At 41.7% G+C, this 25,578-nt stretch overlaps 1 protein-coding gene across 1 annotated transcript in view; it reads left to right on the top strand.

Annotated features, from left to right (window-relative positions):
- CFAP74 (cilia and flagella associated protein 74) overlaps positions 1–25,578 on the top strand; it is a 102,945-nt gene that overhangs the window by 9,279 nt on the left and 68,088 nt on the right. Inside the window, exons 4-11 of the mRNA XM_065421394.1 lie at positions 665–763; positions 6,909–7,013; positions 12,814–12,987; positions 13,286–13,396; positions 15,053–15,155; positions 16,027–16,184; positions 19,109–19,319; positions 20,262–20,441. Coding sequence (XP_065277466.1) covers positions 665–763; positions 6,909–7,013; positions 12,814–12,987; positions 13,286–13,396; positions 15,053–15,155; positions 16,027–16,184; positions 19,109–19,319; positions 20,262–20,441 — 1,141 coding nt within the window. The remainder of the gene's footprint in view (positions 1–664; positions 764–6,908; positions 7,014–12,813; positions 12,988–13,285; positions 13,397–15,052; positions 15,156–16,026; positions 16,185–19,108; positions 19,320–20,261; positions 20,442–25,578) is intronic.

Here is a 25,578-nt window from a genome sequence, read left to right as displayed (position 1 = left end):
CTTAGCACAATGGGGCCAAAGACTAAACTGGTCAGACACACTGAATTTCCTCCTTATTGCTCAAGGGGGTCCCTCCAGAATTTAAGGCAGATTGCCACGGTATCATACAGAAATCTGCACTGTTTCTTCTTGTGCTATACTTGAATAAATAAAAGACTTCGGGTCTTGTGCTGTCAATATAACAATTTATGAGTCTGTTCCAAAGCCCATAGAAATCAATAGAAAGAATTCCATTGATCTCAGTGGACTCTGGATCAGGCCCCATATATGGAGCATAACATCACTTACCTTTAATTACATAGGTAGTTTCACTGAAGTGAGTGGGACTACTCGTGTACTTAAAGTTAAGCACTCATCTTAAATGTTTCATTGCACGAAGGCCAAAAAGTATAAAAACCAAATTACAAATATGCTGGAGGAGGCTAAATTTTAAAAATACTCTTTATCATCATTGGTAGATGCTACTAGAGCTTTGAATGAAACCAGAATTAATTAAGAGGTTATTTTTTTTTTCTAAATTCCTGGTACAAATACTTTAAAGTTAACAAATGCCTCTAAAGAAACTCTTGATAGGATCCAGCTATGATCCTAAAGAGCAGAAATCCTTCAAGAGAAGGAATGGGAAACGTACCCAATATAAAGAAGGATATTTTGTTTGTTTCAGAGAGGAGCTCAGTGCCTGCCAGCTGCGGATCGAAATGTTAACAAAAGAACGAGAGTGCACAGAGACCAAAATAGAAGAAGAGAAAGAGGCTGGAAATACGTAGGTAGAGGGTATTTCTGGTTGTCACAGATTATTGACATGCTCTGTGTTTACACATGGGGAGGAGAAGGTAATGAGATAAACTTTGTGACCTTTTCCCTCTTCTTGTTATTGCTGAAAATGTTTGATAACATTATTAAACATGTTCTTGAATCTATCAAATGACACCTAATAGGTCAGTATTTAAAAGTCATTGCCATTATCAGGATAAAAAAACAAGCTGTATTATCTCAGTGGGCCATGCCATCTGGCAAGGAGCATTGCACTGTCATACTGTGCTTGGAGAACCGATCAGATAGGTTAGGTCCCAAGTTGGTGAAGACTTAAGTGATGCAATTACTCTCCAGGCAGCTTATTATTCACACCAACAGTACCTTCCACTTGCTATACAGAGCAGCAGTGCAGTAGCTTGGGAAAGGCTCATCTGTGCAGTTTCCTGTCCAGAGGTAAGATGCTACTAGGGCAATTGCCGTGGAGAAAGAAGTGAGGATTGGGGGTTAAACATGACAGCAGATATTTATGAGCTAGTCCTTTGCATTTGGACAACACTGACAAGGTAGAATGACCAAATGCAGTATTTCCTAGTAGCTAGAGCAGGGAACTAGGTGTCAGAACTCATGAATTTTTTACTTTGTTCTGTCACTGACTTGTGTGACCTCAAGCGGGTCACTCTGCCTCCATTTACTCATCTATAAAATGGGAGTGATAACTCTTTAGTTATCTACACCAGTTATTTGTTAGTTATTTGAAATCTGGTCTTGAGAGATCCCATAAGAACGGCCATAGTGGGTCAGACCAAAGATCCATCTAGCCCAGTATCCTGTCTTCTGACAGTGGCCAATGCCAGGTGCCCCAGAGGGAATGAACAGAACAGGTAATCATCAAGTGATCCATTCCCTGTCAATCTCATGAGGAGCTCAAAGTACTTTACAAACATTAAACACTCCAGGAAACTGTAAAAAGGTGAAGTGTGAGACAAGTTAAATTCTGAATCTAGCACTGTGTCCTGCAAGTACACATTCAGATCCAGATTCTAATCCAAAATTTTCCAAAAATTTAAGTGTGTGGTATTGTGGGTGTTGGACTCAGAGTTGTGGGTCGGGACCATATTGAATTATGGTAATATCCTAATATTATATATAGGATTTATTGTTCCAGTGGTAAATATGGTAAAAACATTTTGCTTCTGATTTCTGTGTTATTCTCATGCCCCTTATCCCAAACATGTTTTATTTTAGTAGACAAACATATTTTCTGCTCATCTTTAAAAAGTAATAGTAACCCCATCAACTAAAATGTCCTAAAATTATTATTAAACTACAATGCTCCACCACAAAACAGATTGCAATAAGGAATTGCTTACCATAACTAAGTCATGCTAATTAGGAGTGGGTTAGTTGACACTGTTCTTCAGCCATACCTTTGCTCATAGGATTAATTAAAGTTCACAGTGTTCTTTCAGAAATAATTAGGTTGTTCACAATGCCATTAACAATTACAACAAACGGAAGAGGAGTAACAGATACAGCTAGTATCCTGTCACATGAAATATCCTCAGACTCATTCTGTCTCCTCTTCAACAAAGAGGCCCAAATTCTGTCCTCATTTACGTTGATATAAATCTGGAGGACCTTCATTGGTTTCCAGGCAGTTACTCTGTATTTATACGTGTTATTATTGAGGGCAGTGGTTAGTCCGGAATCTGCCTCTTTCCTCATATTTCCATTTATTTTTGACTGATGCACATTAAAAATATGTATGTGCACTAACCTAATTTAAAATACTTTAAAAAAGAAATACTGTACCTAAAAGCTATGCACAAATTATGATAAAAAACAAAACAAATGATGGCCATCAGATTAGTCATTTTGTGAGAGATAATAGTGTCCCAAGGACTTATGGAAACTTACCTTGTGATTCCTTTAAGAATCACAGGTATTACTGGGAATACAAACATGCCTCACTTGGAGAATCAACCCATGACAACCTATTGCTGTCATCATTTTATCAGTGATATATACAATGTACCTGACAGTCTCACTGATGAATATCATATATACTTTACCAATTTGTTTTTTATGTTTGCCTTATACAGATACAGCCTGTGGAGTTTTATGATGTAGTCCACAGATGCACTAAATTTTAGTTTGGATGTGTAGCCTTGTAAATTACTAATCCCAGGATGCAATGCACTGTCTTAATCAGAGTCACCGTCTCATATCAAGACAGAGCATTGCATGCTGAGACCTGTAGTCCATATAGATGCACCTTAATATTGAAAGATGAATTCCAAAAAGAAGGTATCTGCATTTTGTTCATTTTATGCAAGTTTGTCATTGTAGCACTCAGCTGGGCAAAAACCGAGTGCCATTGACACAAGGTCCACAACAAAAATATGATAATCTGAAAGAGAATTTAATGACATTTGTATACCTTTAACATTGGTTGACTCTTCCAACTCCCAGGAAAGCCCCTTGATCATGTTCATCATTTTACATGAGGGCGGACTCTCTCATTTTTAGCCTTACGCAAGCCTGGGATAATTAAAATGTAGATTTAAGAAATGTATGTACTATAGTACTGTAGTGAGCCAGTGTGGCACCCCTCCGTCTCCGACAGGGCCGACCTTCCTCCAATCCCAGCGTGGGCGGAGCCACCGGGGCCCGCCCCTCCGAGGTCACGGCCCCGACCCGGAAGTATAAAAGCCCGCCAGCAGAACTCAGTGAGGCCCAGACCGCCAGAGAGAGCAGACGTCCCGGGCCGAGCTCCCGCTTGGGAGACCGCCGCAGGCCGCCTGCTACACCTGGGTCAGGGCGGGGCACAAACAGTCACAGCTCAAGCCCTTTTGGGGCTGGGGTTGAGCAAACAAACAGTTAAGGGGCCCAGGTTCCTACCTGAGCGTTGGGTAAGGGGGAAGCCTGCCACCCGTGAGTGCGGGTGGCAGGGGGGGACGCAGGCCCACCCACTCCACTGCGTCCCAGCCCGGGGCCCTAGCAGCGGCTACTGTCGCTGCCGGTCAGTGGGGTATCCTGACCGAAACACACTGACATCGGCTCACAGGCCTCTGCAGCCTGACCGGGGTCGGCTACCCCCGGGCTACTTCCATGTTCCCCCTCGGGGCCTACCTCCTTGGCGATGCCGGGTTCGGGCCAGTCCAGGAGCATCGGTTCCTCGGGTGCGGGGCTTGGGGGCCGGGCCAGCAGCTCTCCCCCAGGGTAGCTGGCCCGGGGCAGGCTTGACTCCTCCTCGGGGCAGCTGGTCCGGGGCAAGCTTGGCCAGTCTTCCTCAGGGTAGCTGGCACGCGGCAGGCTGGGCCAGTCCTCCTCGGGGTAACGGCTCCGGGGCAGGCTGGGCCAGTCCTCCTCGGGGTACCTGGCGAGAGGTAGGCTTGACCGGCGCGGGGGTGTAGCAGGCGGCTCGCGGCCTGCGGCGGTCTCCCAAGCGGGAGCTCGGCCCGGGACGTCTGCTCTCTCTGGCGGTCTGGGCCTCACTGAGTTCTGCTGGCGGGCTTTTATACTTCCGGGTCGGGGCCGTGACCTCGGAGGGGCGGGCCCCGGACCCGGTGGCTCCGCCCACGCTGGGATTGGAGGAAGGTCGGCCCTGTCGGAGACGGAGGGGTGCCACACCGGCTCACTACAAGTACAAATAAAGTCATCTTAACATATATAGATAGTTTGGTTTACATTTATCATTCCTTCCACCCACCATTCATTTAATCATCTGGTTAATATGGATCAACTGACATCAGAAGTATGCTATGTCATTTTGAGTTTTGCTACGCTGATGCCTGTTATGACAAGGAACTGGTACTTATATATTCTATTTCTCAGTGTCATATGTTTGAGAAATGCACAAATGCAATATAATACAACAGCAGCTACTGAGCTACTCTGCTGTGAAGTGGGAGGGAATTTACTGGACTTTTCCAATTTGTTTAAATTGAAAGCAGTGGGTGGTTTGTGTGCTAGTATCCAATGTATTATGAACCAGCTTTGCAGCTGCCACTGTGCCTGTACTATTCTTCAGGTTAATAAAATGTCTCAATGAATAACAAACTAATAAAGGTAACTTAATTGCCAAAACAGAATGGCTAATAATCAAAAACAATAGACTGAGTGGTGACACGTGCCTAAATGTTTAAGGAAAATTAATTCCTGTGTAGTAGACACTACTCCCTAATATATAGTTTGAGTGTGATTGAATTTCAGATTCTTTGGGCAAGTAAACATAAGAATTTTTAAAAAGAAAATTATTAAAAAAAATGTAGTTTGGTTGTCTGAAGACTCCAGGGAGTGGAGTTTGCAGTATAATCGGGTGAAATAGCTGAATTAAATCTTTTTCTGTCTTTTGCACAGAAATGTACCGTCTCCAATAACAATGTCCTGTTTGGTCTAGAGTTAATTTCCATAGTTCTTCCTCTCAGGAAGTCTTTATGGAGTAGTTTTGAGACACTTTATCCTCATGTAATTTATTGTAGAAGAAATATGCTCAGTATCAGATGCCCTATAATTTAAATAATCATTAAACTAATACTAAGAAGAGCAACATAACTTTTATACTTATGCCAGGCCAAGGTCTAATCTGCAGATATGCAACTATGTAGCAGTTAGTATAGCAACTCTCATAATGGTCCATTACAGATACACCTCTACCCCGATATAATGCTGTCCTCGGGAGCCAAAAAATCTTACAATATTATAGGTGAAACCGCGTTATATTGAACTTGCTTTGATCCACCGGAGCGCGCAGCCCTGCCTGGAGCGCTGCTTTACCATGTTATATCCAAATTCGTGTTATACCGGGTCGCATTATATCAGGGTAGAGGTGTATTTGCTTAATAATGGAGTAGGAAGATATACCAAATTCCTGGTTTAAAGACTTAAATAGCATGACATTTTAACAGTTGTTAAAATATGAATTATCATTAACTTAGCATTATTGATACCTATGCAGTGAAATTTGGACTCAAGTTAATGACAATGTTAAATTATGCTGGAGATGCAAATGATAAATGTGTTTTCTATTTAGTCAGGTTCAAGTTACTATTCAATAATCCTGAAATAATACAGTACTTTAGGTTATGGCTACAAGTGAGTTTGTGCCCTGTACTGCATATTACAATGCACTGGTTTTGTTTTTAAGTTGTAGGGCTTCTGTGACCAATGGCAGAATTAGTCACTTCACCACTTTGGGCCTCTGTGTCAGGGCCAGGTAGCGGGTGGCCTGTGTGTATGGGTCACTTACCATGTTGTGGTCAGGAGATGAGCACCAGAGTCAGCGTCAAGCTGGGTCACATTACCAGGAAGTCTGGCACCGAGTTACAGGCAGGTGGCAGGGACGAACTGGGATCAGAAAGTGGAGTATGGGGTTCACAGCAAGGCAAGGTCTGGGACAGACCCAAGCAAGCAGTCTGCATCATTGCTCAGGCAGCTCTCTGCAATGGCTTCCTGGCTTATATATCACCATGGGCCAATCAGTGGACTGCAGGGGGCCACCACCCAGGTCCAGCTGGGCAGTATGTGCTGCAGTGTCTAGGGTCGCCCAGCAGAAACATGGCCTCAGCTTCCAGTGATGTTATGGAAATGTCAGCAGCCTGGAACCCCTGTACAATAGAACCTCAGAGTTACGAACAGAGTTACGAACTGACCAGTCAACCACACACCTCATTTGGAACTGGTAGTACACAATCAGGCAGCAACTGAGACACACACACACACACACACACACACACACACACACACACACACACACACACACACACAGAGCAAATAAAGTACAGTACTGTGTTAAATGTAAAGTACTAAAAAAGGGAAAGCAGCATTTTTCTTCTGCATAGTAAATGCATAAGTGATATTTATCAGCATTAGAAATTACAAATCACTTTAAAATATGGCCGAATGTTGGTAAAATGCTCTCATCTTGATTTTCAATTAACCAGAAGATAGTAGTTTAATGAGATTGTGCCTTTCAGAAGAGAATGGACACTTTAGGAGCCATAATTGAAAGACATTACATTAATATAAATTAGTGGAATTCTAAAACAAATGTCTCAGCCTTATGGCACCTTAATTGTTTCTGGAATTTTTTACTTTAAAAGGTTTTAACATGCATTATTTCATTTTTTTTTTCTTTTTAAATTTAACAGTGCTGCCATATTCCGCCTACAGGCAATGCACAGACGACTGTGTGCTGAACTGGGGAACGAAAAGGACCTTGAGTCGAAAATTGCTTTGATGCTGAAAGAAAATGTGTAAGTTAAGAAGTGAGAAAGAATTGAAGAGACTGATCTTCATTACAGTTTTTATTATAGCAATTTAGCCCAAAGTCCTAAACCAACTTATTGATTAATTCACAGTTTGAAAGGGAGTGAACATAAAGCATGCAAATATGTAACAGCTGATATTTAAAGTGATCAAAAACTTAGAGGCAGCAAAGCTTGTGACAAAGTTTAAAGGACATAGTCGTCATTTTCTTCCCATCCTACACCATTTGCAATACTGTCTTAGAAGCTTGAAAATAACATCTCTCTGTATTCATTATGTAGTTTTTGTGGTGAACATTTGTGTGTGTGTGTGTGTGTGTGTGTTCTGAAAGGAGCTGAAATGCAGACAGTTATTTTAGCAACTACTACTCCTTCAGTGTATAGAACAGGTGCCTTTATCAGGCTTAAACAGCATCATCAGAAATGTGAGCACAGCTGTAGGAATTGCAGGCCAAATTCTCTGCTGGTGTAAATAGGTGTATTGGTGACCTTGAGCTGAAGCAGTTTAACCCTTGCAGCCTGAGCAGAAAGACACACATCTGAAAAGCAAAGACTTCAGAAATTGACCTTTGATACTATCCTACTACACCAGCAATATTCCTTTTGCATAACAAGTCACTGGAGTTGTGCCCATGTAGATAAACAGAGAATTTGACCTAGAATTTGGTTCATTGCAGTCATAGTGGAAAGAAAAATATTGTCTCTTTGTAGATCCCACTAAATAGCATTTATTGCTTTTTCAAATTTTAATGTTTTTGAGTTCATATTTTAATTTTGTCTGTGGCAAAGGTGTAGTGGATTTAATAAAATCTCAGGTAGACATTCTGAATCCTTTATTTGTCAGGTTAAAAACAGTTTCAAAGTAGATTTTATTTTTGGGCTAACCTACTAGAGAGCACAACATCAAAGAATCAGTAAAATCAACAGCAATGCTTCCATTCACTTCTGTGGGATTGGGATTTGACTACTGATATTGGGGCTGTTTAGTGAGACTATTGCATCCTAGCTCTGAAATACACAGTGAACTTGTATCTTTTACTTAGTGTCTCTTATCAATTTGCGTGTTTGTTTCCCATAGCAACTTATTGATAAAGGAATTTTTACGGAGAAATTTTTTTAAGAAGTGCTTCACTTTCATAGCATCTCCAGTCAAGGATACAATTAAATTCAGGGAAATGTCATCACTCTACTTCCATTATAAAGATACATAAAGGCACCAGGATAGGGCAGGTATCTGCATCTCATCATCAGTTTGCAAAGAGCTGCTGTTTTCTAGTGTACCAGTGAATTTTCAAAAGGCATTGCGAGGTTAATCTTGAAGGGACAATGTGACAGTTGTCACCATTGTGGATCAGTTGAAGGACAGTCAGTTCTTTCTGTCTTTCAAAATGAAAGAGGCCTTATAAAACACTGGTGCATATGGCCAGAGATTTGACAAGAGGCTGCCCCGCTCTGGTGACCTTGAGATGAAGCAACTTGACCCCCTGGAGCATGTTTGCACTATAGTTGGGATTATTTCTCTCAGTCCAGGTGGACAGCCACATGATAGCTCTGCTTGAGCTAGCGCACTAAAAATAGCAGTGTGGATGTTGTGGCATGGGTGGCACCATGCCTAGCTACCTGAGTATGGACCAAAGGGATCAGATAGGCTTGTACACACATGGCTAGGGTGTGCTGCAACATCCACACTGCTATTTTTAGCATGCAGTCTGTCTACCAAGGGCAAGCGTCCAGCTGCAGTGAAGACATACCTCAGAGTCTGAGCAAAAAGAAACATCTGAAAAGCAAAGGCTTCAGAACCAGACCCTGGATATTTTTGCCACCACATTAGCAGTGTTACTTTTGCAGAACAAGCACTCTGCATATTTATGTGAGGGAAGTGTATTCTATTTTTGTCAAGCTCTCCATCCTGCAGATGCCACAGTTTAAACTTGAATAGAGTCATTCCTTGGCTGTTACATAAAAGTTTTCCATCAACTTTGTGCTGATGTTGGGGCCACATGGGAAATTGAGTAAATATCTGTCAGATTCAGCATAGTGAGCAAGAATTTTGAAAGACACCTGGACACTGAAGGTTAATTTATATGAGTTATATTCTTTGCTGTCTTTTGGAGAAACCAAATGCTTAATATAGAAGGACCACAGAGTGTGTCTCTGTACGTTAGGTATTTCATGACTGCAACTTCTCTAACTTGCTCTGACTCACAAGATGTCTAAAAAATCTCTTGCAGATGTCAGAATTGATTCTTGTTTACAAAAGAAAGTGCTGCCTGTCCTACTGTTCCACCATTTCAAGCACATACCTACTCACTCTTTTGACTTGCTCTCCAGCAATCCTTCTCTTTCTTTTACAGATGTGAGAAAAACACTAGGGACTTTTCCAAAAATCTCCTAACGTCAGCATTCATAGATTAACTTGGGTTTCTATTTCTCCCCTATTTCCTTAGCATCCACCATGTACTATCCACTGAATGAGTACGATGCCGCTTGCCAAAACATTAATGTCTCCAAATGTTGATTTTATATAAATTGCTATATAATATTTTGGAGTAATTTACATAAGCTTCCACATAAAGCAAGGGCTTTTGAGAGTAGTGCTTGACCTCACACATACCCATGCAGTTCCGTGTTTTGGAAATGATTTGTGAGCCAGATCCTTAGTTGCTGTAAATCAATATAGCTCTGTTGATTACAGTAGAACTATGGTGATTTACACCAGCTAGGGACATATAGGTCCTTGTCTCATTTTGAAGTAGGAAGAAAGATGGAGTGAAGTAGACATTTCTCCCTGTGATCCTTAATAGGAAGATTCTAACTTCTATCTTTTAATGTATTCTTACTGAATACATTATAATGACATTCCCCAGGGTGCAGTCTGGACTGTTGAACAGCTGTGTCCCCTCAATTTTCCAACCTGGGGTGCCTTCTATACTGCTTCGCTGTTAGAGCAAGCACTCCTGGTCTGTTCACAGACAACCTCTAGCATGGAAATTACTCCCAGCTATACTGTCCGAATGCTATGATCAGCCACCCTTGAATTACACTGCAGAGCAACACCAGCAAATTCCCAGTCCCAGACTTTCTCCCAGAAATATGCATCTTGTACTGCCCATCCCTCTCCTGGACAACACAAGCCCACTGGTGTAGATAAAACAACAAAACAAGTTTATTAACTACAAAAAGATAGATTTTACGTGATTACAGGTAATGAAGCATAAAAGTCAGAACTGGTTACAAAGAAATAAAAGGTAAAACACAACACCTAACTTTACAAGCTAAAGTGAATTCAAAGCAAAAGTCTCTCTCACCACATGTTCTAGCAATATTACTGGTTGAATTCTTTTCAGACAGGATATCTCCCTCAGTCCAATTATGCTTCCTTTGTCCTTCAAGTGTTGTCGATGCCGTAAGTAGAGAGGAAGGGAGAGAGAACTTGGGGTGTCTGTTCTCCATTTGTATGCTTTTTCCTCTTCTTTGAGAATCATCTCCAGCTGGGGTTCAGGAGACAGAAAGTCTGTGGGGACGGGAACCTCCAGCTTATTTCTTTGACAAGATGTAAATTCCTTGCTCACACCCTTTTTCCTGCCAAAGAATGGCCACTTAACCAGGTGATAATCCATTTGATTTCATTGACACCTGGCTGAGGTGCCAATTTCCCTTTTATCTCAGAGGAACTGGTTTGTGGCTGCTTCCCCAGATTTGGAATATGTTTTAGTAACATCATATAGTAGAATATTATAACTTTACATACAATGTTGCCACACATATTTTACCAGGATAATAATGATGCATCTTGTACTGCCCATCCCTCTCCTGGACAACACATGAATTTTCAGATAGCTTACAAGGCATAGTTTATATCATAGCCTTGAAAAAGGGGTGGACGTAGGAATGCAGATGGTCACAATTATGCACTGAATAATATATAAAGAATTGTATCTATGCATATATTTACTTAGTTTCTAGTTCTTAAAAGGAGATGAAGGGGAAGCAACCATAGAAAACTGATGCTGATGAGTGTTTGTAACAACATAGGTAGCATGTATCAAAAAGTGATCGTCTCAAGTGTGCAGGTCACTTAGGATAATTAACTCTCCCTGTATCCCATTTGGAACCATTCTTAGTTTGAATATAACTGTGTTGTGTTATTAGCTGCGGTCTCCCAGACACCCCTTAGAGAACTATAATACCAAAATAATAGAGACAGTATAGCAGCATTCTGTATTTTTCTGCTAAATTAACATCTCATGCTCTTAGTTGATGCATCACACTTACAAAATTATTCAGATGATAAAAAAATAAAATTATATCTTTGCAGAAGGTAGCAGGCAAACCCCTTTATATTTTTGCACCAGCAGTTCAAATACTAATGCAGTCATATCAAAGCACAAGTGCCAGCAGGAGCTTATAGACATGCTTTGCCAAATGATTAGCCAGAAAGTAGTATATCCTACTTCAGAATTACATAATAGCTTTAAAAAGCTTCTTTGATGCTTTCGTTTGGTGTGTGATTTGCACACCTAAAAAAAACCCTAAAAAAAAAATGTTGTTAAAGATTGTGACAGCCAAACAAGCCAAACAGATAAAAACACTTCCTGAAACAAGGCAAAGAAGTGCTAGTTAAGTTGTGCTTTTTAATTCCTGATTTCATCTGAAAGCATTAGAATGTCCTAAGACTTTCACTTTTGCCGAGAATAGTTCTCTCCCCATTCTGTGTCTGCCTCAGTCATATCCCTTTGTAACATGATGGGTAAAAATTTCAAGAGCACCAAAGTGACTTAGGAGCCTACATCCCATTTAGGCACTTAGGCCCTGATCCTCAAAGGCAGTGGTTTTCAACCTGTGGTCCGTGGACCCCTGGGGGTCCGCAGACTATGTCAAAGATTTCCAAAGGGGTCCACACCTCCATTTGAAATTTTTTAGGGGTCTGCAAATGGAAAAAGGTTAAGAACCACTGATCAAAAGTATTTAGGGATTTAACTCCCATTGATTTCATAGATCTGGGCCTTCGGAGCATAAGTTCTATTGAGTTTTAATGAGACTTAGGCTCCTAAATGCCTATGTCACTTTTGAAAATGGGACTTCAGGGCTAATTTTAAAGGATGTGAATATTACAATGTCCAGGTCTGGCAGGTTCACATATAACAGGATCCCACACATTTTTCAGTCTCATGCAGTTCTAGGGCTCCATATTGTCTGTGATCTGCACACAGGTTTCCCAGAGACTTCAATAGGATTTTACCCTAACACCTTGTCTCTGATCTTCATGGATGTGAGGGCATGGATATTTACACTTTAACTCAGATTTAATGTCCTGTATCAATCTTAAGCATCCTTAATGCACCCCTCACCATGGTATCTAGGCACCTTGGTCAAAACTCAGAATAGTCAACTCTAAGGACCATCACTGAAAAAGCTTACAAACAAACTAGGTGGTTTTGAATAAAGAAAGCATTAAAAGCATTCTTTACTGTCTAGTAAACATTCTGCCTTTCCTTTTATTGGGTAAATACCAGCGTGAGGAAAAAGAGGAGTTTGAAGAGAAATATAAGTGACCTCTCTAAAAATCAGAAGTATTATTAATACTAGCACTATCAGGATTTTTAGCTATAATGTCCTTTGAAACTAGCAGGGCATAGAGTAAAACATGGCTGAACTTCTTTTTTCACTATGGAGCTGGTAGCACTGAATATATGTAATTAATTGATCTGCCTTTCTTTCCCCAACTATCTTTGCCCATTTCATTTGTGTCCCTTTAATGAAAAACACCTCACCCTGTGCTTAAAAGGTATGAGATGTGGCAGATTGAAATTGAGCAGGGGAAATTTGGAAGCCTCCGGGAGCAACTTGAGCAGGATGAGGAGGAACTAGAGAGACAGTGCAAAGAGCGGGCAGAACAGAGGATTCAGAAAGAAAAGACTGCAGCCCAGCTGGCAGAACGAAAACAACAGGTTGGAAAAAAGTAAGCACAATAACTGATAATCCACTTTCCTTTCCCCAACTATCTTAGCCCATTTCATTTGGATATTAGAAAGGTTTGCTAACTCAAAGGATGCTAGTTATGAAGGCTCTTCATGTAGGTACTTACCACAGAATATTTACACAGGGAAATGCAATTAAAGGGGCAACATAAACCAATGGCAACAGTCCACAATCCTGCAGCCCTTGGGCAAGCAGAGGACCCCTTGACTTTAGTGGGAGCTGTTTGTACATCAAGACAGTAGGACTATACCCAGTAGGTTTTTATTTGTGTTTTGCAGAAAAGAAATGGAAGCCTGGGAGGCGTATGAGAGAAGACATCAAAAAGTAGTCGAAGATGCACACGGGAATCATGAGAAAGCGGTCCAGTTTTTGAAAAAATCTATGTCAAGGTTCCTTTAGCTTTCCCCCTTGCTAGTGTCATAACACATCATCTGAAATGTGATACCTGATCCTCAGCCTTTAAGAGTAAAAATTTTACAGCTAGATTACATTGTGACACTTTGCCCTTGTCTACACTACAAATTTATGTCAATATAACTACATCGCTTAGGGATGTGGATTTTCCACACCCCAAGTGACAGTTATACTGACCTAACCCCTGGTGTAGAAAGTGCTAGGTCAACAGGAGGGACATAGCTACCACCTCTCAAAGAGGTGGACTACCTATGCCGATGAGAGAAGCTCTCCCATTGATAAAGGTAGCATCTTCACTACGTGCTACAGCGGCATAACAAGTGTAGACAAGCCTTTAGAAATCTCCAGCCATACCACCTAGTGCTGTGATCCTGCAAGGTCTCACAAGCTAAGCAGGGACTTGAATAAGAGGCCTTGGAGGAAAATCCAGGTGGCTTGTGAAGTAATGTGCGTGAATCAGTAGTTGGGATCCTTCCTTTTGAGTCTGTTGTGACAATGTCACTCTATGGTCTTAGGGGGCACTGTATTGCTGGAGGAGTTGAGTTTTGAGTTAGATGTACAATCCTGGACATTTGTAGGCTCGTCGTTCCCTTGACACTTTTTAACCGGGGAAGAACCGAATTCCAAATCAGATGATTACATATCTAAATTACCTCTGAAGTTTCAAATGGATATGGTAGTTTTCACTGTGTCTACTAAAACTGCTGCACAGTGTTTCTTTGCACTGTTTCTGTTACATCTCTGCATTGTACTTCAGTGGTAAATGAGATGAGCTCACTGTGTGTTGCTTTATGTTTTTGTAAATAACTATTGTTAGTTTTTATTTTTATGCCAGAAACTCTCTACAAAATATTTGTAAATCAGCTTTGTGTGTATATTAGAACCTTATACATTGAAAAGGTAATTGTATATTTTCCCTATTATTCTTTAGTTTTTTCTTTGGCAATATGGACAAGGTGCCAGCAATTAAGACCAGTGAATTCATTACTTGACTGTTCTTGCTGAATCTTATATCTCAAGCAAAATATATTGCATCTACTAGAATGGAATCTAGGATCATAGTAGTTAGAGATGGAAAAGACCAACTGGTTAAAAAATGAACCAAATGTATTTTTCTTTATTATTAATATTTAAATTCATGTTAATAGTTATGGGATTTTCTCAGGCTTGATTTGGGTGATACCATGCATGAAAAAGCCCATATTTAGGGGTATATTTGTAATCTGTAAACAGTAGAACAACTTATGCAAGCATTAGCCTTTGATTGTTTTAGTAAATGTCATTGTATGTCTTGGTTACATAACCAATACCTGAATTTTAACTATATTTTAGTGGCTAGGCGTTGATCTCGATATGGAACACACCTACTGATAGATACTCAAAGTTTAAGAAAATACATTGTTGAGCAAACTATCTGAAAGACTTTGTGGCCCTTTGAAACTTAAGTGGTTCTAAGTAGAAGACTCTTCCAACTGTTCTATTTTACTGGATCCATTATCATAGCAAACACAGTGTAACCTACAGGAGGAAGGTTTGGCAACGTTAACAATTACTGTTTGCCAGGTTAGCCGTTTTAATGCTGAATGCTTCACAGCAGGACACGAACCTGAAAGGCTTTATTCTACCAACAGAATTCGTCAGAAAGAAGCAAAGGAAGAACTGAAAACTCAGGAGCATATGGAAAAAAGGATGCAAGCTGTGCTGTCCCTGAAAAATAACATAACTTCCAATAGGGTACCTCTACGACTGCTAAGATTAGTAGTGATGCAATTGATTCTCTGGAGTGACTGATTTTAATGAAAACCATTTCAATGTTCAGCATGCCCCTGGTATGACATGACCTAGGAGTCTAGCCACTAAAGGTTACAGAGTCAGACTCAGGGCCAAATTCAAATACCCTCACTCTCATTGAGTAAGTACCTTATTCCATGATCAGTTCACTTACTTCAGTGGCACCACACCTAGAATATGGTATTCCATGAGTAAGGGGGTCAGAATCTGGCCTATAGGGTGGTTGATTGTCTTGCTCTTAATACAGAAATGCTTTATATTAAAATAAAACAGTTAACATAACATTTAAAATAAGTTAAACCAACAGGAAAATGAAGAAATTCAGATTAAAGGCTATCATAATTTTGTTTTACCTGTTTGAATCTATGTATTCCAGAGTCTGAAAAGATGGTCTTAACTATCTTTAACTAGCCACTGATTGTATTATAACCACCAATGCCTTCCACACATTGTTGCATAGAGTAACTTGTTTCAGGGGGCGGCCCTGGAGAAGGAGGTTGGTGGTCAAGAGACATGGTTCATGCATTTAGTCCTGACCCAGTCACAGCTCTTTGCCAGGAGCAGGAGTAATCTGTGTGAGCTGGGGGTGCAATTGACTCAACTATTGCAAATAAAATCAGGTACAATTAAAGGATTTTCAAAAACCAAACGAACCCAAAGGCAAGTTCAACTATTAAAAAGAATAAAGCAACCTCTTGGTAGAAAAATCCACCATGAATTTATAAATAGAGAAAGGGACTAAAATCAGATTCTGTATGTTGTATTCCATATTGTGTGAGTAAAATATGTAACTGTTATTTGCATGATTTTGTAGGAAACCCTTCGAACCCTCCAGGTGAGGGACAAAGCAAAGGCTCTTGAGGCAAAAAAGCAAGAGATGAAGATGAGAGGGGCTATTCTGGCAGGAGGAGGCAACGTCACCAAGGAGATTTTTCTCCATAAACAGCATGTTGAGTTAGAAAGGCAGAAGCAGTAAGCAGTCATTTCTTTGTGTACTTTTTACTCCAGGTCGATACTCATACAGGAGTGAATCTCCACCTCGCTCCACTCAGAAACTGAAAACATGAAATCTATATTGCTGTTAGCCTTGCTACCCCAGGGAACTGAACTGATTCTTGGAATCTTGTGTAGATAGAAACTATCAATCCAAATCCTCAGATCATATGAATTGGCAAAGCTTTATTGACTCAAAGAAGCTAGGTTGATTTATATCAGTTGAGTATTTGGCTCAACTGTTTTTCCTTATAGTTTAAAAAAGTGTGAAGGAGTCACTGGTTCAAATCCAAACCATGACCCCAACCTACCACTGCAGCTGTGGAGGTATAACTTACCACGCATAAAGAGACCCATTGAAGTCAGTGGAGCGCTGCATGGGAGTCAATCCACATGGATTGAATTGCAGGACCAGGGCCTTTGTTAAGACCAAAGTTGTTGCCATCTAAGCATGACTAGATGGCCCACATGAATAGGTCTGAAGTTTTGTCCATTCTCTGTCCAGGTGTCCATGTCATGAAAACCTAGCAGATGGAAGTGGAACTCTTATTGACAGATGCACCAGTGAGGCTATGGATGACTAGCCAGGGAGACTGAATTTAGAAGTGATCTTCTAGGTTAGGATTGAAGCAGATTGAGGAAGCAGTGTGGGGACTAATCACTAATGCACTTGATATCCGTAGAAACAGAAGACTTCAGTCTTTGGAGCTGTGAACCAGCCACTTTCGCTAGCGCTAAATGCACATTAAAAAAATTAATGAATAAACATTCTGCAGGAGTTATGGATACTCTGTCCTTGAAAAGACTGCCTTATTTTTTTAGGTTTAATCCTTCACTATTTCCCCTTGTAATTTACATAGCAGTCCCAGTGTGGATCACATGTTCTGCTAGACTTGCTATTGGCTATACATGACAGTATGCTCCTCACTGCAGTTTCTTTCTAATTTCAGCTATTACTCTGCTAACCTCCTATTTCTCGAGTGCCTTTGTTTTTCTCTTAGTCCTTTCTTCCCATAACAGAGATGATCTGTCCTCTATCTCTATCTGAGTCTCAACCTGAGTATATGTCCCTGTATTATTTGCAGAATAATTAATTCTTTAACCATTAGAATCTGTAATTTAATTTGTGCTGTTCAATTTCAAAAAGATAGCAAAATTACACATAAAATGTGATTTAGGGCTAATATGATGTTCTGTTATTAAACTTTCTGTAGACTGCAAAGTAAACTCATGAACTAATTGTAGGGAAGAAAGATGGTCTTTAGGTAAGGCACAGCACTGGGAGTCAAGCATCCTCTGTCATTTCTGGGACTGCTACTTTCTGTGCCTTAGTTTCCCCAAATGTAAACTGGAGGTTACGCCACATAACTGCTTCACAGGAGTGTTGCAAGGCTAAATTAACTGTTAATAAAGCAATTTGCGATATAACGATCAATATATAAGTGCAAAAGAGAATGTCCTGCCTATATTTAGAATCAACAATCATTTACAAACAAATCAGTTGAAAATGTAAACCTCAGAAGCTAATTGAATCTTTACTATAAATAATTTCTGTTTCTGAAAATTATACAGAACCTAAAGGAATATAGATAAAAGAAATAGAAATAGCAATTTTTCCTGTGGATTCTGTTAATTCCCTTCTCAACAGAATGGCCCTACCAACACACTCATTTTGTTAGCTTAGCGTAATCACCCTAGACTGCTAGCTAAAGTCTGTACTTTAAAGAGATATGGCTTCAAAATCAGATAATTTCAGACAGAAGTGTGTTTTCTATTGCTACAAGTAACATTTAAGATTACTATAACTGAAAGAGAATAGAGAAAAAATTTCTTCCTGCTTTTTCAGTTTGTTTACTTTGTGCGTTGACTACACTTTGGTTATAGTCAGTTTCAACAATATTTGAGTTAGTCCTTGATACAGCACAGGGAAGAGAAAGAACATTTTAAAATATAAGAAAATGTTATTGCAAAAATCACAGAAATTGTCAGAGGGATTTAGGGGTAGAAAGGATCTCAAATGACTTCTCTATTTTTAAGGTACTTATATGGTCTCCATTACCCTGGTATCTGAGCGCCTCAAACTTTGTACTGTATTTATCCTCACAACACTGCTGTGAGGCAGAGATGTACTAGAACTACTAAAAGCACTAGAACTGCTAGTATTGGAACTGAGGCATAGAGAGACTGAGGGCTTGTTTACATAGCATGGCAAATGCACATTACAGGGGTGTGATTTCTAAAGCACACTAACGTGTTGTATACTAATTGTTCAATGTAGAGCCTGCTGGTGTGCACTAAAAATTACCTACTGAGCTTTAACATAGTATTGTTGGGTACTTTTAGTATGCATCAGCACAATCTACAAGGACCAATTAGTGTGCTTTAGAAATCACACCTCTGTAGTGTGCAATGATATACTGTGTAGACGTGCCATAAGTGAATCACTCAAGGTCACACAAAGTCTGTGGCAGAGCAGAGACTTGAATCTATGTCTACCAAGTCCCAGGCTAGTGGCCTAGCCACTAGACAGTCCTTCTTTGAGTTCTTTTATTATAAACTGACGAGATCGCAAGTTTACAATATCCCATTAAAGGATAACGCCTAAGTGAGTCGAGAACATTACAGTTTGAAAATCTTACGTCACTTTCAGCCTTGGGAAATGGGCCCTGATATCCTTCCCAAATAAGTCTTTTTAAAAAGTCATAATTGAAAATATTTAGTCTGTAGAAATAAGTAGAAATCATAAAAATCCCATGGTATCTTGATATACACAGATAATCACTGCAGTATAGCTTAAAGGCTCAAAAAATCTGGACCCTTTGGTAGTATTGTTAGTGCACAACAATGGCTTCTTTCTTACTTTCTTTCTGATTTCTGTTCATTTTTTTAATTCTTTAATACAGAGAATTTACAGAACATCAGAAATCTAGAAAAATTGAGATTGTAGCTCGGATTTTGCAAGAGGAAGCATATGTAGAGAAGCAGAAAAAACATCAAGCTCGGGCAGAGGCACTTAGGAGTCAGGGTAAACTTCTCGATTCTTTACAGTGGAGAATCAAAACATGGCAGTATATTGAGAATGCCTGTGAAGATCCAGCTGCAGCAGTACTGCAGGTAAGCAACGCTATTATACCTAACAACCGTTAGAGAATTGGTGAAATGTTTTAGGGCTGCTGTTATCAGAGTGGCAGGGAAATAGTATTTTTTCACCCCTGAAAATTAATAGTTTGAGTTGGTGGTTGTGAAATAGCATCTGCATTGGCTAGAGCCTGGTGCTGTACAGTACAATGTGAGCAGGCAATGGGCTAGTTTCCCCATCAGATCTCTCAATAGTCATCAGTCTCAGTCTGCTAGTCCAGTTCTGACACTCTCTTGAGATGGAACACTTCCTTATTTAACTCAGAAGTAAAATGTAGTTGTAGACTTAATTTCAGATTAGCTTGTCACAAGTGACAAACACAGCTCTGTTTGGAGCCTCTCCACCCAGCTTTTACACTAGGTAAGTGGGGTAGTTCTTTCAAGACTTGTGATCCTCCTAACCAGTGCCTACAAGTATTTTACCTCCATAATATTCCAGGCTTCTGCTGGTTCAGAGAGGAGGAGGGTGGAGTTTTGTCCCCAGCTTAGATCCTCCCATGTGACTTCTGGTCTGGTGTAAGTCTTTGTTATTTAAAAGAAAGAAAAGAAAGGAAAAGTGTATCTGCCAGTAAAAATAGGCACAATACAACAGTTGTTAAAAACAACATATGAAATTGGGCTGCATCATTTATTAGAGGTTGAAGCAGCTTCCTGGCAGTACACATTAATGAATAACCTTATGCCTGAACATTAGTTTCCAATCTACTAACTCCTGCAATTGACATGATGTGATTTCTTGTAACATACAGTTTTCACTGTGCACAATGTCTTAGAGATTAATTAGCATAAAACAGTCCCAGACATCCATATTTCATAGCGTATTAAAACATTATTAAGTGTCTGTTCTTAAGGTATTGCTGCTGGAGTAAAACAATAGTTTCAATAGTTCCTTGGAATTTTGCTTCTGTCTCATTGTAGAAGTCTTGGCGCACTCCATCAGCTTGTTCCTTAGTTGATGACAAATCTAGTTCTGTGGTGGATTTTTCTGAAAAAGCATTGCAAGATACGATCCATGAAAATGATGATGAAGAGGCGAATGAGACTCTAGCTGAGCCAGAGTTTACAGGACTTTGGAGTCAAGAATGTAACCTATACAAGGTAAAACTTTTAATTTCTCATTTTATCCCCTGCATTTTTCCCACTGTTAGTTTCCTAGAAATTGGCCTTCTCACTGCCTTTAGAAGTTTTCCGACTCTTGCTATCACTGTGTGAATGTGCACTCAAAGTCTTGCATGAAGAATTCATTTGAAAGTTTTGTTTTAAAGAAGGTACCTGCACATGCAAATCTTAACAGAACCACTAATGTGTTAAAATACTTATCAGTCAAAGCAGTTGAAGTTTGCCACTATATTCTCAAAGTGTTTGTTCCCTTATATAGAGAAAATTAACTGGCTTAGTTTTAGTTCCAAGATTTGTGGAGACATATATCACTTCATGTTTGCTGGTTTGTTTGACTTTTAAAACTGAACATGACATTCTGTTGAGCTGGTAATGAAGATCATTTCATGTGGAAAACATTTTTTTTCACTCAGTGCTTGGCATAGAAAGCACATCTTTCAGTATAGCAAAGTAACAACATTTAGGGCTCCGATCAGAAATAAATAATGTACATATGCAAAGTGGAAACTGATGTTTTCATAATGCCGCCAAGCACTTGCACATTTTCCTAAGGCACATACCTTCCATAGATCTCCTTTTTAAGTCACACGTGACCTTGAGAGTAGACTTTAGCATCAAAGGGCACTATCAGTAAAAATGTATTCTCTTTCCATAGAAAAAATAAATTGGCATCAAAGCTGAGATGGCTATAAAATTAGTTGACTTTGTTGAGCAGTCAGTCACTCAGGAAGTTCAGAAAAAGACTCACTTTAAGTGGGGAAGAGGCAGTATTGCTGTATACAAAAGTCAGACCATAGTGTTGCCCAGGTGCAAAATACAAAACAAGTGGAAGGTTGGAATATCTTCATACAGAAGTTGGGAGGCTGAGTTCCAGCTGAAGAGAAGTCACAAAGAAAGACGCCAAACAGGGTTGACAAGATTCCAGTCACAGGCTCCTCTACCAACTATGGCTTTCTTCTCTTACAAAATATCCTTTATAAACACCTCCGATCAGTTATTTATAGCCCCCGAAGTCCTTGCTTGTTGAAGTCAAGAGAGTTGCACATCAGGGATAAATTTGGCTCACAGTGTTTCTTTCAGATGAACCAGTATGTATAATAAGAGCTTAGCACCGCCTTAACCCAGTAAGCTTAATTCAGCTCCAAAGCTTAGTCTTAGCACAATAGGTTTGCTGGAAAGACATCCCAATATTTTGCAGTGTTTGTAAATTTCTTTAGATGACTAAATCTTTGCATTCGCAATTCCAATTAAATCATTATTTTGTTTAATTGATTGATGGATGTTGGTCTCTCTGTAATGCTAGCCAGTTGGCAAGTAAACAACATGGAGACAACATAGGCCAGTGTAAAAGTGCTGAAGCAGTTTCTCATTCAGTGGCAAAAGTACGTACTTCTCTCATATTTCCATTAAGCCAATCCTACTGTTCATACTCAGGGTCAGGTTTTGCTTTTAGTTATATCAGTGTAAACCTGAAGTAACTCCACTGACTACAATTTACTGTTAAAATAAATCCTTTTCCAAGCTTCCCTCTGTTGAGATCATTTTTCCCCAAGGTGCTTTGAGAGCCTTGGCTAACAGGCATCATGAAGTGCAAAATATTCCATTATTGATTCTAATTTCTATGTATACCCTGCACTGTCTATCATGTGACCAATTAAACACAATATGCAGTCACCCTGGAAAGCAGTACAGACCCACACCATGAAATGGACATGCTTAACAACAGGAACCATTCTTGAACTTAATGGAGCCACTCCAGATTCATACTGATATAGGGGATGGCAGTGTCTGTCCCTCTGTCTCATTGACACAAGTAAGGGTGTTTTGCCTGGTTGCGGGCTGTGTAAGGTCTTCTGGATTTGCCCTTGTATTTTCTGAGCGTCTAACCTCTTTGCAGTGGTAAAGAGATTTTCACGTCCAGATGCTGATAACCCAGAATCTCTCATTCACTCTTTACACTATGTTAAACCCAGAGAGTGAGAGGCGGGTGTGCAGCTGTCAACATTTTGTTGCTTTTTGGCTGGTAAGCAGCTGGGTTTCTGACTCCCTCCTGCTCAGAGACTGGATTTATTTATTTATTTTTCACTATATAAAATGTGTTTATAGTGTTGTGACATTACCCAGGGTACAATCTGGACCGATGAACAGCTGTCCTCCCCCAGATCTCCAACCTGGGGTGCCTTTTACAACTGCTTGGCTATGAGAGCTATCACTCCTGGTCTGCTCTCACACACCTTCCAGCACATAAATTACTCCCAGATTTACTGCAAGACTGCTATGGCCAGCCACTCTTGAATTACACTGCAGAGCATCACCAGCAAATTCCCAGACCCAGATTTCCCCCCCGAAATGTGTGTCTTGTACTGTCCAGCTTTTTCCTGGACAATAAAAGTTCATATAAAGTCTATTGTTTTATTAATAGAAAATGATATGCACAAATCTTGTTATCCCAAATGGAGGTTCCCAAACACTTCAATCCAAACATACTGGGCTAGATAAAACAATAAAACAAGTTTATTAACTTCAGAAAGATAGATTTTAAGTGATTACAAGTAATGAAGCATAAAAGTCATAATTGGTTACAAGTAAATAAAGAGTAAAATGCTGCTATAACTAACTTAACAAGCTAAATGAATTCAAAGCAAAGGCTTCTCTCACCATATGTTCTAACAATCCTACTGTCTGAATTCTTTCAGTCAGGATCCCTCCCCCAGTCCAAAGCTGTTTCCTTTGTTCTTCAGGTGTTGTGGAAACCTTGGGTAGAGAGAAGGGAGGAATACTTTGGGGTGCCTTCTATCTCTTCTTATAGTCCTTTCTTTTCTTCGAGAATCATTTCCAGCTGAGGTTCAGGAGACAAAAGTCTGTGTGGACAGGAACCCCCAGCTGTTTCTTTTGTCAAGATGTAGATTTTTGACCACATCCTCTTTCCTGCCAAAGAATGGCCACTTTACCAGGTGATGGTCCATTAGATTTTGTTGACACTTGGCTGAGATGTTGGCTAACCTTTTGTCTCTGGGGATCTGGTTTGTGACTCTTCCTCAGACTCAGAACATGTCTTTAGTAATATCATAAGTAGAATCCTGTAGCTTTACATAATGTGTTGCCACACATATTTTACTAGGACAATAACGAACAGTAAATTATGAGTTTTCAAGTGATATCTCCAAAGGCATACTTTGTATGAAATTTATCATAGTCTTGTAAAAAGGGATGAACATAGAGGTATAGGCTGTCACAAGTGTCTAACATATTAAGCACATGTACACAAAGACTATTATCAGTAAGTACACTGCTCAGATGCTCTCTCCCACCCAAAATTCCAGACCTCCCCGACCCCCTCCAAAAACATATTTTTGCAACTTGTTCTGGTTAGTCATCTCTAAAAAGCTCTAGCAGGAATAGAAGGGATTCTGTGACAAAAACGTTTAGAGCAGAGGTGAGCAAACTACGGCCCACGGGCCACATCCGGCCCACGGGACCATTCTCCCCGGCCCCTGAGCTCCTGGCCCGGGAGGCTAGCCCTGGCCCCTCCCCCGCTGTTCCCCCTCCCCTGCAGCCTCAGCTCACTGCACCGCCGGCGCAACACTCTGGGCAGCAGGGCGGCAAGCTCCTGGGGCAGCGCAGCTGCAGAGCCCGGCCTGACCCGGTGCTCTGTGCTGCACGGTATGTGGCTGGCTCCAGCTGGGCGGCGCGGCTGCCTGTCATGGTGCAGCCACGCCGCCAGCCACTGGTGCTTCAGGCAGCATGGTAAGGGGGCAGGGAGCGGGGGTGGGGGATTGGATAGAGGGCAAGGAAGTTTGAGGGGTGGTCAGGGGCCGCGGGTGTGGATAGGGGTCGGGGCAGTCAGTGCGCAGGGAACAGGGGGGTTGAATGGGGGCAGGGGTTCCGGGGGCGATCAGGGAGACGGGATGGTTGGATGGGGCAGGGGTTCTGGGGGGGGCAGTCAGGAATGAGAGGAGGGGTTGGATGGGGCAGCTGGGGGCAGTCAGGGGACAGGGAGAAGGGGTGGTAGGATGGGGCAGTGTAGTGAGTCGGTGTGGCTCCCCTCCTGTCCTGAAGAGGGAGCCCCGGCGCAAACACCCAAGTGGGCGGAGCCACCGCCACCTGTCCCCGCCCCCCGGAAGTCAAGGGGCGGGACAGGAAGTATAAAGGCCAGCAGCCAGAGCTCAGTCAGGCGCCGGCCACCGCAGGGAGCAGACGTGCGGTCGGGAGCTCCCCGCCAGGATACCTCGGAAGCCCGAGGTGGATGCCCTAGCTGGCCGGAGCTGCCCCGAGCCCATTACGAAGAGGAGCCGCCGGAGCCCGTCCGCTCCCGTCGCTGGGAGGCGCCCGTGGAACTTCCCCACAGCAACCCTGAAGGGGAGGCCCCGCCAGAATCCTTCCCGCCCTGTTGTTATCCGGAGGAACCGCCCGAGGATCAGTGGCCGGATTTCCCTACAGAACTACCAGACCTGCCGCCAAGCCCCGGCCGAGAGGAGTCCCCACTGATGGACTGGACCGCAGCCGATGCCACAGACGAGGTAGGCCCTGAGGGGGAAAATGGAAGTAGCCCGGGGGTAGCCGACCCCAGTCAGGCTACAGAGGCCTATGAGCCCATGGCAGTGTGTTTCGGTCAGGATACCCCACTGACCGGCAGCGACACTAATCGCTGCTAGGGCCCCGGGCTGGGACACAGTGGAGTGGGTGGGCCTGTGTCCCCCCCTGCCACCCCTACACACGGGTGGCAGGCTTCCCCCTCACCCAACGCAGGTAGGAACCTGAGCCCCTTACCTGCCTAGGCCAATTGCCTGTTTGTGCTCCGCCCTGACCCAGGGCCAGAGCTCCTAAACTGCCTGTGTGCTCAGCCCCTGCTACAGAGGCCTGAGCTTATTGACTGCTTGTGCTCAGCCCCTGCTGCAGAGGGCCTGAGCTAAATGAACTATTGTGCTCCGCCCTGACCCAGGGCCAGAGCTCCTAAACTGCCTGTGTGCTCAGCCCCTGCTACAGAGGCCTGAGCTTATTGATTGCTTGTGCTCAGCCCCTGCTGCAGAGGGCCCGAGCTAAATTAACTATTGGTGCTCCGCCCTGACCCAGGGCCAGAGCTAAGGGACTACTGGTCTGCTCAGCCCCTGCTACA

This window comes from Emys orbicularis, chromosome 22 (assembly GCF_028017835.1).
Source record: "Emys orbicularis isolate rEmyOrb1 chromosome 22, rEmyOrb1.hap1, whole genome shotgun sequence".
NCBI lineage: Eukaryota > Metazoa > Chordata > Testudines > Emydidae > Emys > Emys orbicularis.
The sequence above is the reverse complement of the archived record's forward strand: the minus strand, read 5'-3'. Positions and strand labels throughout refer to the sequence as shown.